This window comes from Drosophila novamexicana, unplaced genomic scaffold (genome assembly GCF_003285875.2).
Source record: "Drosophila novamexicana strain 15010-1031.04,08,12 unplaced genomic scaffold, DnovRS2.1 tig00000108-arrow-pilon, whole genome shotgun sequence".
Classification (NCBI taxonomy): domain Eukaryota; kingdom Metazoa; phylum Arthropoda; class Insecta; order Diptera; family Drosophilidae; genus Drosophila; species Drosophila novamexicana.
In genome coordinates this window covers 4,080,464-4,097,724 of record NW_020824772.1, presented here as the reverse complement: position 1 = coordinate 4,097,724, position 17,261 = coordinate 4,080,464, and the positions used below count along the sequence as shown (strand labels likewise).

At 40.9% G+C, this 17,261-nt stretch overlaps 1 protein-coding gene across 1 annotated transcript in view; it reads right to left on the bottom strand.

Annotated features, from left to right (window-relative positions):
• The window catches only part of LOC115772088, a 28,802-nt gene extending 27,653 nt beyond the window's left edge, over nt 1-1,149 (bottom strand). Inside the window, exon 1 of the mRNA XM_030718049.1 lies at nt 687-1,149. Within this exon, the coding sequence (XP_030573909.1) occupies nt 687-822 (136 nt within the window). The 5' untranslated portion in view covers nt 823-1,149. The remainder of the gene's footprint in view (nt 1-686) is intronic.
• Nucleotides 1,150-17,261: the final 16,112 nt, after the last annotated feature.

The following is a 17,261-nucleotide window of genomic DNA, read 5'->3' as shown; positions in this document are numbered from 1 at the left end:
TATGACAAAAATTTGATATTTCATTTGTGAATTGAACATCCGCAATAAAACTAAGTTTATGCAACAACAAAATGCATATGAACACGGATATACAAAATTGCTTGACTGGAGGCGAATTTCCTAACACATTCATGACATGATATTTCCAAATTTCAAAATGTTCGGCTCTTGGTTGGGCTACAGGGTATAGATGACAAAACAATGGGCTCTTAAGGCTCCTCAGTAAAGAGGAATAAAAAGGAACAAAAGCCGCTTAAAACCGTTCACTCGGAAGGCAATTAAAATTGTAGGTCCTGATAGGAGCAGATTGTTCAGATGAGCGTAATATCTTTGCGGTATACAAAGTAGAGTCGCAGCTCGGATTCTTATGGGGTCTGCCTGATGGGTATTTTTGAGTGTAAACTTTGCACATTTTTCATCGACTTAAGCGGGCGAATGTAAATGGGAAGTCAGAACCTTAATGAACTCGCCGCGCCAGATTCAAGCAAATCAACGGCACAGAAAAATGTCAAATAACAACTGAAATAAATAACAGATAAGAGACATAAGCGCGACAGAGAGACAAAGGACACATTGTGGGAGCTTGCACTGCCTTTCTTGTTGTTGGTGTCATTTTGCCAGCCACGATTCGGGACGGCACTGATGTGAGCCGAGCTGTAAATAAGGAAAACGATAAAGCCACTTACCCAATTTCTCGCCGCACAGAACATAGTCAAAGGACTGCGCCAATATCAAGGCCAGCAGTGCGAGTCCTAGACGCAGGCAGCCGGAGCGAGACCGCGTGCGGATCCGGGTCGGGCTGGCTCGTGGCACCATCTCCATCTCGAAGCCTTCGCCGTGGGGCGGGGCCGTGACCAGTTAGCAAAACGGAGCCCTTCCTTCGACAAAGGATTTCTCTATGTAGTTAGACGTTCTTTGCAAGTCCTACGCACAATTCGTTTGCGTTCCGACAGCAGCAATGCTCATCTGCAATTAGAGTCCAGCCGCGGCGTTCTCGGCTCGGAGCCGTTCTGCTGTCCGCTCCCTAAATGGACTTATTTCCGCTTCGCTTGAGGCTCTCAGCCAGCAGCTGCATCAGAGCATATGCTAATAGACCTCTGACTGAAAGGGCCAGCTCAATTGACTGAATGTGTCAGGGCTTAGATTGTTAGATTGTTTTTCTTTTGGCTGCCTGCCTTCAACTTGTTAACCAAATATCGCATATATTTAAGAATTTGATCTGTTTGTCGCTTACTCCTCTGGTTTTCGCTTTGTTAAATACTCCTCAGGCCAATACGAATGCTGGACACTTGATTGTGGATCAAGACATATATATATTCCGCTGTTTCCACTTTCAGCAGATGGGCTGGGATTGCAATCAATGCTCGAGATTAATATCTGAAAAAAGGAAAGATAAATGTTATTGGAAACTGAAAATATTCAACTATAATGAGACGCTCCTAAGTTTTACAGTTCTTTAATGATGTATTAATAACAGGAAATTCATGTTAATATGGAAGACAAAAGACAGCTAATCGAGTTCTATAAAACTATTTCATTTATAGGTATTTTAATTTATTAATTATTGGAGACAAATCGAATTAAAAACAAACTGAAATAATGTTAAAATGGATGAATGGCTAGGTATGTGTGGCTAAAGAATCCGATAATTATATCATTATATATTTATTTTGTTTAATAACTTACAAGTTTTCCATTTATTTGTAATCCAATGAGAGTTGTCGTTGTGGCAAGTATTATGAGTCAGACAATTCCTGACGTATTCAATCAAAGTCGCACTTAAGCCCGCGTTAGTTGCGTTATTTCATGACAATTTGGCTTATTATATTCTTTTTGACCGTCACATCACTGTCAAGATCTCTCATTTATTAGGACGATTTCTTGCATTCAAGACAAGACGCACAGCACGGTTCATAAAACTTTGTCAGGACAGGCTTTTCGGCAGGCAACGCCGGATATATTTGAAATTTCTTTTCTATCGGGCACACTTCTAAGCACACAAATGTCTATGTATTATTGTATATTTGAATGCTTATTTATCACTTAAGTAGCCTTGGCTTTTGTTTGCTTGGATGAATCTATTTGTAATAGAGTCCAAAGGACCCTTTTATGCTAGTTCCGTTAACAGCATCATTCACTTTTGGTGGTATGTTAATTTGCTGAGTCGCCGACAAAGCGAGTTTGTAGCGATTCAAATTTGTCGTTGACCCCCTTCAATCGCAATTTGCGGAGAATTATGGCCAGACAATTTTCACAATCCCATCCACATATATGCGCAATGGTAGCAAAACAAAACCATTTCGTACACAAGCTTCATTAACTGATTCACAACTTGAATACTTTAACTTTTCCAAAAACGTTTACACACTCGAACACTAAATTATTCGAATTTATCCAATTCTTGAGGTTTTGGGTTTTTCAGATCGTAAAATCTGATTTTAGGAGTACGTTCCCTTCACTTTGGCACAGAACTTTTTTGAATCATGATAAATTTGCGTTTTCTCCGTTTAATTAAAATTCTGATCGATTATTCCTTTCATAAATAAACCGTCCACTAATTCAATTCACTTTCACGGGAACGCAAGCGTCCCAGAGGCTTCATATTGAACACGCAGTTCTCGGCAGCTGCGTAAAGTTCACGACAAAACTGATGAAAAGCCATACAAGGCGAGGACTTTGATGGCTGGCGTCCGATATTGTGAGATTGGCTCTGACTAAGGTGCGAAGCGAGGAAGGACTGAAACGCAGCTCTTGGCACAGAAGCGGGCCAAGCACTTGAGTGGCACACGAGCCAAGATAAGGATGCTGGCCGACTGCACACGCAGAGATTCCAGATGCTGGCACTCAAAAATTTAAGAGAATTCCAAAGAGTCTGCATAAGCTTTTGCCTGTGCAGCGCATGCCCTATAGTCGTACTGCTCTAACAGCATGCGTACAATTGCCTGTGGGTGCCAACAGTTCAGCTAGCTTTCTGCTCTGAGAGCAAGCCAGGCTGCAAAAGCTTTCAGCAGAGTTGGAATCCTGAAGCAGTCTCGAACGAACAATGACAACATTGAATTACCAATGTTGGTCTTGGTTAAGCAGCACAAGCCCAAACATTTTAGCTAGATAAATACGGAAATATCATAGCTGACTAGGATTAAGAAAACATATTTACATATAACTAAAACCCAACATGCATTCATCTATTGTTTTACATCAGATTTAACAAGCTTAGTTTCCAAAAATATTTAAAATGTGGCTATGCATGTTAGAATAATACAAACGATTACATTAACAATGTTATTATACAAATAGAACTACATATATTTGGACTCACACCTCAGCAAACTCCTGCTCCCCACCACCCCATTGGTCGGCTCAGACCTAAAGACCAATATCATTATAATTCTGAGGCGAGATGCTGATTGAGTCTTAAAGTGATTTAAGTCATTAGGCGTCCAAAGTTTTATTGGTCACGGCCTAGCTTTGTGGCAAAACTTTGAGGTTTATGTTTCCCTGTACCTTGTTTATCTGAACGTATCTATTTGCTTAATGCCCGTTTAACAGCACAAATGACAGTGATGCGTTCTTCGGGCCATGTCGCTAGCAAGGCTAACTACGCAGAAGTTTTCATGGGCCATGTCTGTGTGTAGGCCTTGCTTTGTGTTTAAACCGATATCAGCAGCAATGCCATTATGATAGAATGTCTCATTTAAAGCTGTCAACCTTGGAGCTTATGTGCTAAGGTTGGGCAACATTTATCTCCTTGTTGTGGATTTCCCAATAGACGCTCCACCTGAGAGCAGCTTTCGTTTGGGCTCGTCTATTGAATATGGAAATTGGATTTAGACTAAAAATCAATTAACTACATACCAACAGAGAGCGTGAAGGCAGAGCTGTACCTTAAAATGTGAGCATTAATTTATGTTTAAATCCATCACAAAACCTTTTGCGTTGATATATAGAAATTAACGAAGCAGTTCGATTTTTTGGCAAACAGCTTAGGCGAGCAGGTATTTGCTCGAATTATTAAGGGTACTTCATAGTAAAATGCCCCAATTAATTAGTCAACCCTCACGTGTTTGAGTATTTACGAGTATTTCAGCTATGCACTTTTGGTGACCACAACAAACTCTTAAATAGCAAAAAGTCTACATAAATCGGTCGTTTGATTGCGTGCTTGTCAGCTGCAAGAACATCGTCAAGCTGCATAATGAAATTCATGTTGCACTCTTGGGACTGGTCCTAAACTCCAAATTGTTGGGGTTTGCAATGAAGGAACGCCGAACAAAACCCATTAAATAGTTTCTTAACAAAATAAGGGCAGTCGAGCAGCCAGGACCCAACAAGTTCAGGTCCTTCGAAGATGTTGTGGGTGCTGTGTGTGTGTTGTCACCTAATAAAGGCAGGGGACGAAAACTTTGCGATATTTTGTGATTGTTTCTCGTTAAATAAAAATACCGTCGACGATATTTTGTGGTTGTTTCGCTTTTGGTTTACTCTATTAATCCCTTGTTGGCATTTAGGCAAATGCTTGCTTCTTTGCATACTTTCTGCTCCTCGCATTTATTGTGATGCGCGCAATTTACAAAATTGAATTTTTCTTTTGCAACTGCCAGCGGGATACGAGCCACTTATAATATGTGTGTTTATATATACATATATATATATTTACATCTGTATGTGTGTGACTAACAGCCTGCATCATACGAGACGGCCAAAGTAGAACAAATCTCGGCTTTGACAAAGTTAAAGTAGTGAAGGCTGAGCAAAAAAGAAGTTAATTTGATATTAATGGAACACTTCAAAGTTTAGGAGTGAAATGTTTTAATACAAAATTCGAAACGACTTTATTATAGAATTTTAAACTAGACAGTATAATGTATTTGTGAAATATATAAATAATGCAATAGGAAAAGGATAGATTTTAAATTCTTATTTTACATATAAAAGAAATGTTGAGCGTCAAAAAACCGCTTAAGAAAATTTCGTAAGAGCAAACCGTAAGGCGGATGTGAGAAGTGATGTAATTTCAAGTTCATGTAATTATGTATGTATGTACATATTTATGTATGTGTGTATATGTATATTCTCTCATACCAATCGCAGATCAAGTTTAAATAAGTATGTGATTCTCATGAATCCAAGTAAGAGATACGCTTTTCGCGATATCTTGGATGGAAAATGTGGGGGCTTAATGAACAAAAGTTTATTTTTCGGCTTCAAGATGCTCAGCACAAGACTAACATGAGCGGAAAGGTTTGGTTCTTTACTCGAAGGACTTTTAAACATATCTTCAAATAAAAGTGGAGCTCATGAAAATGTATTATAGATAATATTTAGCACAAAACTTGCGAGGAGCATGGCTGGTCAATAGCCGCTAGTTAGTAATAATATATTAATAACGACGAACGTGATGCTTTGATTTGAAAAAACTTAGACATATTTAATTGTAATACTAAATGAGACTTTCAGTATACTAATTACAATTAATTGTGTGTTGATTTGCCTGCGTGTTTGTATTTGGGGACTATTATGAAATTTGTCACAATGCAAGCACGATACGGCAGCTGTTGAGGAGCACAGCTTGTCAAGTTTCGCCTGCCCAATGAAGAGTCATCACGACAGCACGGTTGCCACTTGCCGCTTTCCGATCCTTTGGTAACCTTGGCAATTCAATTTGCACGGCTTATAGGCATTTGGCCGAACAATGCCGTGCCGTCATATGGGCGGATGGTGCTTGCTGGCTGCTGAATGCCAGGCGTCGCCCTCGACATGCCGACGCATTCGCATTCATTTGGTAAATGTAAATGAGTCTCCAATTGTCTCTGGCAATCATCAGCAACAAGGGTGATGGACGCGATAACCACGGCACCCAACGAGTAATTGTCAGTTTTATTCTGCTTTGTCATTTTAACGAAGTTCCAGCATCTTTAGGAACCAAACGCGCGGAAAACCGATGTTGTGTACTATAATGTCCTTTTGTGTTCTTACATTCGGGTAAATGAATAAATATAAACGGCTTTTAAAACATTTATAAACCCAAATATATTAAAGAACTCTTTTAATGCTTAATAATCTTTTTGGGTAAACTTCTTTGACACCATTTAACAAATAATTGTTTATTATGTATACATATTATTTCGAAGCACTAATATGTTTAAGGATCTTTCTTTGTTCAAAGGTGCTTAACTTATTTATAGCCAAAGGACAGCACGAGATTTGTTTGTTAGTATCTGCGCTTAAAATGCTCTCACACCTTGGCGCACCTTTTCCCGTTCGACAAAACGGTAGCTTATTCGAAAGTAAACGACAGGATACGAGCAGACCCACCCATTGCCGCAAAGACTCCGTAGCCTTTGACAGCTTTAACCAGCTACATATGGATCTGGGCGCTGGCCAAGCCCATGTAGCATATGCAAAAGCTCATGGTGCACACATTAAGATGGTGGGCTCCCAGTTGTTGCCGTTGTTGTTGTTTCTTTTGGAGTCGTCTAGACGAACGAATCACGGGGGCAACTGTCCTTTCACACATATGCGGACACCGGACCTCAATGCACGGGCCGGCACGCAAACAAAGCACATGCTGGTTATACTTTGAGCAGATAGCTACTGTTTGCCTGACGCAGTTGCTCATTTCCTTGGCCACCGTCGGCCGCAGCAGACCTGCCTGCGGAGCAGCTCCTCTTAACCGGCGTTTTAATATACAATTATTTTTACAAGCTCAGTGATTTGTTGTGTGCATCCCAGTGAATACAATTATGTTTGTTAACTCGCTTTACATACTGATTGGAGCTATAGCGGCTCACGCTGTTCAAAGTCATCTAAGTCCGCAAAATGAAGGTGAGATTTTTAAGATTTGACAAAAAGGAAACATTTACAGGCCAACAAGTAAAAAAAACATTTCCATATAAATAAATTGAGTGTCACATTAAGCGGCCCGTAGAGCTTGTCGGTGTGTTTAAGCGCAGTTGAACCGTGAATATAAAGTGCACATTATTAGATAGAGAGAACAGATCCGATTAATATATAATACAATTTGTGTTAATATATATAATACTAGCTTAAATTAAGCAATAATTATTTGGGCTTAACTATGTGTATTACCATATTCATAGCTTGTTATTGTCAATCTATATATAATATTACGCGATTTAAGAGTTTATTCTGAGAATATTTATTCTCTCCTGTCTTTCGGTTGCGAACTCCGCTTTCGTTGTAAGTCCTTGCAATCAAGTACACCCTGTGCCAAGTTACAGCCGAAATGTTTTCCAAGTTCACATTTTAGCAAAAGCTTGGTACAGCTTTCAAGCTCGAAAGGGATGTCAGCTTAGAAGCTGAAGCTTGAAAAGCTTTTCTAGTTTTAAATAATTCATTTGATATTACAAATAATATTAAGATGTTATTCTTAGAAAATGTAATGCGCATAGATTTTTATAATTTAAGTAGCCATTATATGCACAACTACATAAAACGTTTCAAAATAAGCTAGATAAATATTTGTGGCATCAGTTACTAATTTATTTAATAATAATTTAAAAACGGCCTGTGTTAATCTATTTATTTATGAAAACTGGGCTACGCCACTTTAATAAAGAGTCAATAAAGCCCCATGAAACTTTAATTAAACTCAGTAAAACACCTATTATAATATTGCATGGAGCTCGAGCTTTTGTTTTTGTTTTTTAATTATTTCCTTTATTGCTTAAGTGCATGAAAACAATACAGAAATATACGACACGAAATACTTCGCCCAGCACGTAGTTGGGCGCACATCAAACAGCGTCAAAAGTCACCGCAACTGCAAAAGCCATTCATTTGAACTCTATAATTATTTAAATGTATGTATGTATACGCATACGTCCCGACTTATCTGTAGAGGCAGTTCCTATTTCCCCTACATTTGAGTCATTTCGCTTCAAATTCTGTGCGCGCTTCATTTTCAAATTATTCAAACTCATCAGGCAAACAAGAAGGGCGCCCAAATGTCATAAAAGCAAATATTTCGGAAAACTCTAGACAAGGGAAGCGACCATCTATGACAATCTACTTACAAGTCACATAAAATCAATCAGAATTCTGAAGCGCAGCAGAGGCATATGCACATCAGAGTGCCTCCTATAAGAATTATAGGGTATGGGTACCGCCAGCAGCAATTAGTGACGGTCGATAAGAGTAAGCAGATGTTAATTTCATAGCCTGGCGTAAATCAGCTACATGTTCGCATTAAGTCAGACACTTTAGTAGCAGTAGAGTACGAGCATATAACAAGTCGAATGGATCTTAGGAAGCAGCACACAAAACACATTCAAGTGGATTTTACATGCTCCCATTAAGTACCATAAAATCCACACATTGAACACCTAAGGAATTTCAATTGTCAGACACGCAAGCCTCCATATGTGCACATATAATACATATAAGAGAGAACCTTCGGTACATTTCCACAAGACGATTTCCTTATGAATTAGGTTACCCTTACATAACATTAAAGGGAGCTACTGATATGTGAGCTTAAATGTAATAATTGCAAATACTCATGTTGATTGATTGCTTAAGTTGATGAAACCGAACTGATTTACTATTAATTATTTTGCACAAATTCCACAAATTCTCAAAGACAATGCTTTTTACGGCTTTATACACATGCACATGTTGAGAAATATTCACTGCTTTATAATATGATAAAATAAACAATTAAGTGCACAGGTAGGGGGTGCCCAATAGCTTTCACTCAGCGCCGAGCTTACGTTACAAGCATTCGAACTATCTTCTATACACATACATACACACACACCATTACATAGTCCCCAAGCTGTGCTTCTTCTTGTCTAGGCCTTATTTAGGCGGCAAATACATTCATGTTGAGCCTCTGTGATTTTAAACCGAACTTTAGTATAAGAAATCCCAAAAGTGTAGTGCAAGAGTGATTCAATTCTGGCTCCTATCAGCTACAAGTTATGCTTCGATATTCGTAAATGAAAGCCGACTAATCCCCATTTCAATTCAATAGTAATAATTTTGATATGAGTGACAATTGGGGAGTCCTGCCTTCCCTTTTTATAGCCTCTAACTCCTAGAGATCGACACGTTTATGCAGAAGAAGATGAATATAAACTCAATGCCCCTTCTTATCTATTTAGAATGGGAAGAGGATTTATTAATTATTAAATAATCGGCGTTTATGTCGGTTTAACTGGTAAGCAACTGAGATGTGTCACGAGTAGGACACGCTTCAAATGATATGCAAATTAAATTTAACATACCACACATCCACTCAAGCCCACTCAAATCCACACAAGCACACGCACACGCACGGATTTAAAGGTAGACATGTAAACGGATTATCATAGCAATCCATGGACATGAATGAAGTGACACACTTAATGGGAATCACTTTTCCCAGTTCGAAGTACGACACTTTAAGTTGCACAACTTAATCAACAGCTTTTTCATTTGTCCCTTCCCGTCGAAACACTCGAATTAAATGTTGTTGTTATTGTTTTCGCTGTTGTTGTTGCTGTTGTTGTTGTTGTTGTTGGTGTTAGATACAAGAGGACAAATATGTACATCTCCATTGATGTCGGTCGGCTAGTGTGTGGAGTCTGCCTGGCGGCGAGTGTCCCTTTGCGGGTTGTCGGATATTCAACTAAGTAAATTATGCAAATTCTTATGGCCGAAATGCCTACTTGGCAGTTTACGTTTGAAATGCCGCCAAGCGCTGAGTAGAGCGAAACGAAACAGATATCGGACGCAGACTTTTGGGCAACAGACAGTAGTCAAGGACGACACTTGGATGGGGGGCCAGTGACAGGCAGACACTTTTGAGTGGCAGCCGCACACTGATTGCTGTAAACGATCCAACTAATATATTCAAAAGTTGGCATTTATGCATGCAAACATATTCGCATGCACATGAACAGGAGGAGCATTTGCCATTTGGGTAAGTTCATTTGTGGGAACGTTGATAAAAGTAAACAAGCACCCAATTTTGTAAGGCACTTGACAGATGTTTGATTGTGTTTCTGTTCAAATATATATAACACCAGCAGCAGCAGCAGCAACAGCAGCAGCAACAGCAACAGCAGTAATTCAAACAGCAACAAAAGCAACAACATCGAACTGAACATGATACAATATCATTTTGCGCATGCATTCATATATACTACAACAGTTGTCCCCCAGTCCCGAAGGGATGACAATCTCGAAGCAGTCTCTGTTGGCCAACTACATTGGAATACAACGAATCTGGGCCGCCCACTGCCCAGAAACACATATACATGCATTTCCCATACCCATTGACATCCCCCAGGCCCATCGCGTCCCGTGTTCGGTATTCGCACCGAGCATTACCGGCCTCAAAATCCACACAAGCAACATTTGTAGGCCGCTTGTTGGTGGATTGGGGGATTGGGGGGATTGGAGGGACTGAGGCTGGTAGACCATGTGTGGTAGTTAAATTGAATTGAAAGCTTTGTTATCGCACTGACAGAATTATGATGCGATAATGCTCCTAATGACCTGTTTTCGTTGTCAACTTCGTTTAAAAATAAACTAAAACTGTGAAATTTAATTAAGGTAGCCTGCGCCTGGCAAAAGGCGGAAAATCATTTTGGTCAAGCGATAAATTCAATTTAACACCCATTGTGTTTAAAACAAAAATAGCTCGCAATCAGCTCGCACCCTCGGGCAACCTACACTTACACACACGCACACACACATTCTTCCTCATTCCCCTCGCCCCACACGCCCAATCCATAAACGCTGAACCCATCATTGAGTATTTCACGTGTGCTTCACTGGAACCAGCGACAGGGGTTGCAACCATTTATGTATCAACAATCCTGCGGCTTTTTTTGTTATAGAATGTAGTCAATAGAGTTGGGCTTAACCAGATCGTTATATTGGTCCCATATTGCGATGCGAATTCAAAAGTAATTTGCAAAGTATTTGAATAACATTGAAACGGGCAAAGTTATAAACTCATAATCAAACGCAGCTGATTAGTCTCAGCTGCAGCTGTGGGCTTTTATGCGAAAATTATTCGCTTTATGACTCTAATGAGGCGTACCTAGCGCCAATATAGCACTTGTACATGCGTGCACATGTATGTGTATGTGTGGGCCATTAAGGCCACCTTGTACACAATGTTCCGCCAATTTCTCAGCATGGTGTGGTTTACTGTGACTCTGCTGGCAAGCACCAAGTCAAATGAAGAACAGAAGATGTACTCCATGCGACAATGGCACAAAGTGCCGTGTATGTTTGTGCCTACCCCGAACACAGCTGTGAAAGACAACTCAACCAAAAACAACGACTATTACCAGCGGCAGCAGCAGCACCAGCACCAGCAGCACCACCAGGAGCTGTTCCATCAGACGGTGGGGTGCACAAGGCAAGTAGCACAGCGCTCGCAGAGACCTACGACAAGCCACAGACGCAGTCATCGAATTCGCACCGTGAACCCAGGCTGGCCGTGCTTGCCATTGGCAAACAAAGAGCGCTGACAACGCTGGCGGCTTAAACAAAGGCGTGTGCCGGGTCGCAGTGCCAAGCCCATGGTGGGCATATGTAAGGGGTGAAACACAAAGTATGCAAGTGCATGTGCATGTGTGCATGTGTGCATGTGTGTTAATGTACATAGTGCACACTGTTAGCCACAACAGTTACTGGCTAGTTGACAACTGGACTCTATCGCTGTCAAAGTGTACTGATTAAATACCCAGGATATGTGTAGTTCCATTACCATAATTAATATTTGGAAAAAAAATGTAATGAGCTTTAAAAAATCACTGTGTCCATTTCGATCTGTTCAACTTAAACTGCTGAGATGTGAAAAATTATGGACACAATAATTAATCAACTTGTATATTATTGAATTTTCATTAAACGTTTTCACATACAAATTTATAGCAAGCACAAAAACAAACATAAAATAAATAAAAGTGCTCTAGTCGGGCACTCCCGACTCAGAAGATACCCTAAACATTCTTCTACCAACACCAATTGCCGCTCGTGCTAAATAATAAGAGATACTTAATCTGTATGTATTATTCAAGAAGCTACTTCAAATTTGGTGACTCTAGCTCTAGAGATTTGCTTACAAACCAGGACTTTGGTATCGATTTTTATCGACTTATTAAAGGCACTGCAAGTTATCGGTTATCGGAAACAAGCTCGTACTGCGCGGCCACTAAAAGTATTAGGATCAAGTCAAGTCTCTTATATGTTCTGAAATCGACCCGTTCATAGATACGGACGATCGGACAGACAGTCGGACTATCGACTATTAATGCTGATCGAGAATATATTACTTTATGGGGTCGAACATGCTTCTGCCTGTTACAAACATTTGCATGAACCTAATATACCTTTTTAGCCATTTTCAATGGGTTCAGGGTATAACGACAATCCAAATTGCAAATATGAAACAAATTATGTTTTTATTAGCAAATTGTCATTTAATATATCAACATAGTTTTTGCTAAAGCTAAGCAATTTAATTCCGACAGAATTTACATGTTTAAAGCACATCTTAAATTGTAGCAGTTCCAAGCAAATTTATTTAAATTAAGTTATTTAATAATATAAACCTATTATATTGCCAGAGTTTAAGCTTCAATATGGTTGACATCTTTGAGCAGAAGAGTATCATACTTTGCTCAGCGTGTCGCTCCACGACCCATCAAATCAACTCTAAACCAATCTGTTCCACCCAATGAGCGCCACCACAGTTGTTGGTGCGACAAAGAAACCACGCTCACCAGCACGAATGCCCCAAACACTCGCCACACACACACAAACACACACACACACACACACACACACACACACACACACAAACACAAGCACACACAGAGAAAGACACTCGCAATTACATAGGAAAACCAAAGCAGACAGACGACTATGCTCAATGGGTGTGGGGTGCTGCTATGCCCTGGGTAGAGCAACAGAAAACTAACCGCAGCTGCACGTGTGGTGCAGACGGTGGAATCGGAAAGTTTGCCGCACGTGGCACATACGGAAAACGGAAGGGAAGCACGCCGACAAGACGCTCCCGCTCGTCGCTGCATTACTTCAGCGGAGCAGCCGAAACATGTTCGAAAAAAGTCGGCAGACAAGCCCAAGCCCACAGTATGTGGGTGTCGTATTGTAGTGAAAGTGTCCCAAACACACACAGACACACAGACACACGCACAACCACAGCCACATTCACGCACATACATATGTATGTGTTTGTGGGTGTCGTTTGTTGGGAAAGAAAAACTACATGGCATGTTTCAACGTCAAGCGTTCATTGCGGGGTCGGCGCGTAGCCCGCCTTATCAACAGGCGGCAGGGCAGATAAAAACGCAGACAGGCCCAGAAATCTGAATTAGGCGGCGGCAAGCGCTGGTTCCGACTCTCGTCTCCCGACACCCATGTTCATGTCCTATGGTATTACCCTTCACGCCGATCGCCAGGATTCGGGGCATGTCGCACACACATACTGTAAATGTGTGCACATGTGTGTGCTTTGTATGTTTGTAAGAATATATAAAAAATTGCTCGTTTGTTTCTTTGTGAACGGTTGCCGGTGTCGGTGTTGGTTTCGGTGTCGGTGTCGGTGTCGGTGTCGCCCAGCACAACGTAATTTATTTTTGGCGCAATTGCGGAAGAGAAGGCAGCGTCAGCCACGCCGCTCTGATGTTCAACCCGTCAGGACACTGGCTGCAGCCAACCTCGTGGCGCGTCCTCGCACTCCTTATGGCAACATGTGAGGGCAATAAGTGTATTCCACATGAGTGGCTTTGCCGAGATTCGCGATTCACAGCGTGTTAGGTGTTTAACTTGGATCAAAGAGAAATCACTTGCGGCGTTTTCCACCTCCTTCCCACCCACCAACAAAAACAACTCAGAACGTCAGTGTCGAAGCATTGATGTCATTATCAATTCGGATCGTATTTTCATTGCCTGCTTATGGTGCAGATAAAGAGTTCATTCGTAAAGATGCACCATTTCGATAGATGTTGGAGGAGTTCTATATTAATTATCAATATAGAGAGCTGATACTTTACTATTTATTTGATTTCCTCTGGCTAATATAAAATGCGAATTATATTTTTGCATGCTAATCATTTTAAAATAAATGCTTACCATCAAAAATGATAATTTCGTAGCGTATTTCGGATAATTGCCAAAAAATATGCATAGTTAGATTAACATCCGAATGGCTACAAATTATTTTGTGATTATTTACTGATGTATGTATGCATAGAAATTTATTATTAGCATATGCTTAAACGAGTCTGCATGGTTTGTATACATACAAAAGTGCACACACACACACACACACATACACACATCTACGAACATTCACTAACACTGTCAGACATGGCAATTTGTGTGTGCAAGGACTTATCGTTAAGCATTCATATAGCTCGAACACGAACTATGCTCAATTTGTTTACTTTATGGGTGCAAAATTGTGCAAAATGTTAAGTAAACAAAATTTATTTGTCAAATATGTCACTGCACAAGTGAATATGGAGGAGTAGTAGCAGCAAGAGCCTCTTCTCTGTTCTGAACGTGTTGAACTTTGGTATGGACTTGGAGTATGTGTTGCTCCATGGTTGAGTGCTTTCTGGCCAAATGTGCGTCCATTTCAGAAAATTAGGCTGTAATCGCGTTCACGCTTTCGCTTCCGATGTTAGAACTAGACTTTTTTCCCAGCCCAATGCCTGTTAACTGCCTTTGAAATGGGGCTTTGGCATACTATTGTTATGAACGGGCCCCGGGCTGAGCCTCAATTTCATGGCAAACTTGTCATGCCGCCAAGCCGACACTAGGTGCAAATGTGTGGCACAGTCGACATTCGGCCGTCGGCAGTCGACGCGTTGCCGGCAGCGGCATCATTATCATTGCCAACGACATTGCGTCATTAAACGAGATGTTCAACAACCGGAAAGCCAAATGTCCTTGCGCCTCAATGGCCTGATCGCAGTCAGAGTCGCTGTTTACTGTAAGCAAAAGCATTCACACACACGCACTCACACACACACTGGGACATGCAACACTTTGCTGTTGTAAATAAAGCCCGGGAATATAAATTCAACTGCGATTTCAGTTGCCTAAACTATTCGGCATGCACGAGAGTATATTTATCACAAGTGCAGGGCTCTGGCTCCGGCTCTGGCGCTGGCACTGGCTCATCAGGACATACTTTCACCGCCACTTTCACTGGCCAGCCGCATGGACCACACGATTGCCGCATGGCGACTGAACTGTAAATTTATGGCATGCATTTGTTTTGCACTCCCGATTTGATTAATGTTGTGACAGCTTTACAAGTGTCGCGCCCCGAGCAGTCGCTACGGCCAAAGTTCGTGAGGGGATTCATCATTTACACAACAACCAACAGAACAACAGTTGTCTGAATGTCCTTAACACGGAGTACACTAAGAGCCCTTCACTACAGAGAATATAAATTTAAAATATAGCACTTTGGCACACGGTCAATTTACTCGAATGGAGCTCCAAATCCCATAGGTAATTGCTTTCTAAATCGAATTATGAAAAGTTGGTTGACAATAAAAACGTGCTGTAGCTTGCGATTCCTAGATATGTGTGTGATGGTGTTCATGGTGCTTGGTGTGAGTCCCCAAAAAAGATTAAAGTGTATACGATCTTTCTCGCTGTGTATATCGTTTATTTAACCGTCTCTGTCAGTTGGGCTAGGAGGCGTTGCCTTGACTTCTTGTCGCGGGCTCTGTTGTGCCAGAATGATTGAGGCGTTTATATAATCCGTTTGTCATGGCCTTTGACAAAAGCTAATTGTCGCTAGTGTTGGGCGTAAGGCTGTGTGCGTGTGTGTGTGTATGTGGGTGGGTGTTTGTCCACGTCCATGGAAAAGGACTCGCAAATGGTTTTATTGTGACATTTCACTTTTACGCTCTGTGAATGCAGATGGTCTTGATTAATTATCGCCAAACTGTCGAGCTGACGGTTCTGGTAAAGAGTTGGCTGCCTGATTTCGGCGTTCTGCGACAGTAGACAGCAAATGTGCCCGATGTGGGTTATCCATGGCTATGCCAACATCCAAAGACACACCCACAGCCACGTTCTTATATATGTCTGTATGTGTTATATTTGAGTGAGCTATACTTGCAACTTGTTGTTGCGACAGTGGGGGTCACGGCGTGTCAGCGATAATCAGTTGGCAACAAAGTTTTAAGCGTGAACTCAACCGCAATTTCCGCCTCTACAAGATAAACGACGCGTCGTCAGCGGCAACTCCGGCGCCAGGAATAGTCGCGTGCGATTGGGATTTACGTTCAGGATTCACGTACAATTGTTTACCAAACATAATTTATTCAAAATGAACATTTAAATAGGTGCCTGTCGCTGAATATTCATGTACATTTAAACATGAAATCATTCGATGCGATGTGTTGCACTTGGTTACATTTTTGCCACATTTGGGTTCGATTATATTCACGCATGGGCTTAACTGGGCCACGGCTCACGACCTTCAGTCAGCAAAGCAGCCAGTTTCTTATCCTACATACACAAATAAATACATACATACATACATGCTTACATGCTTACATGCATATCATTAAAACTGCATTCAGTGTAAGTGCATTTACTTCAATCAGGGCGTACATCTGCTCGCATAAATGGTCAATCGCAATTAAAATCCGCATTCCACACATAACGAATTCACAATTGCCAACGTATTTCGTATTTCAGATAGTAAAATTTCAATCAGACATAACACCGCATCGATTTAATGGATGATGCTCAATCGGGCCAGCGACACAAATAAACAGTCCAAAGGCTTGGCCTCAGGTTCAACACACACATATACATGTACGTGTATACATATACATACATATATATATTCATTGAGCGCTCGGACGTATGGGCATGTTAACCTTTAACCGGTCGATCTGCGTCTGACACTGTCCGTCTGTCGTGGAATATATTTATCTTGGTTTTATGCAAATGCCCGGGAGCGTCTGCTTATCATGGGAATCTGCTGCTTAGACATGATTTCAATTCATTTTCTGGACACTCCTCACTACGCACACTCACATACATACATACATATTTATACTGGGAAGTACAGACGTGCATAGTCATGTTTAGTTGTGGCAACAACGTGTGCGTAAGTATTACTTATTGGTAAACAGTTATTTCGAGAGGCAGCCACATTAGCAATAACCGAAATCTGGCCTAGAGAAACGTGTATATTGTCGGGCAGACCTCAACAGATAAGCATTTAGTTTAATTACATT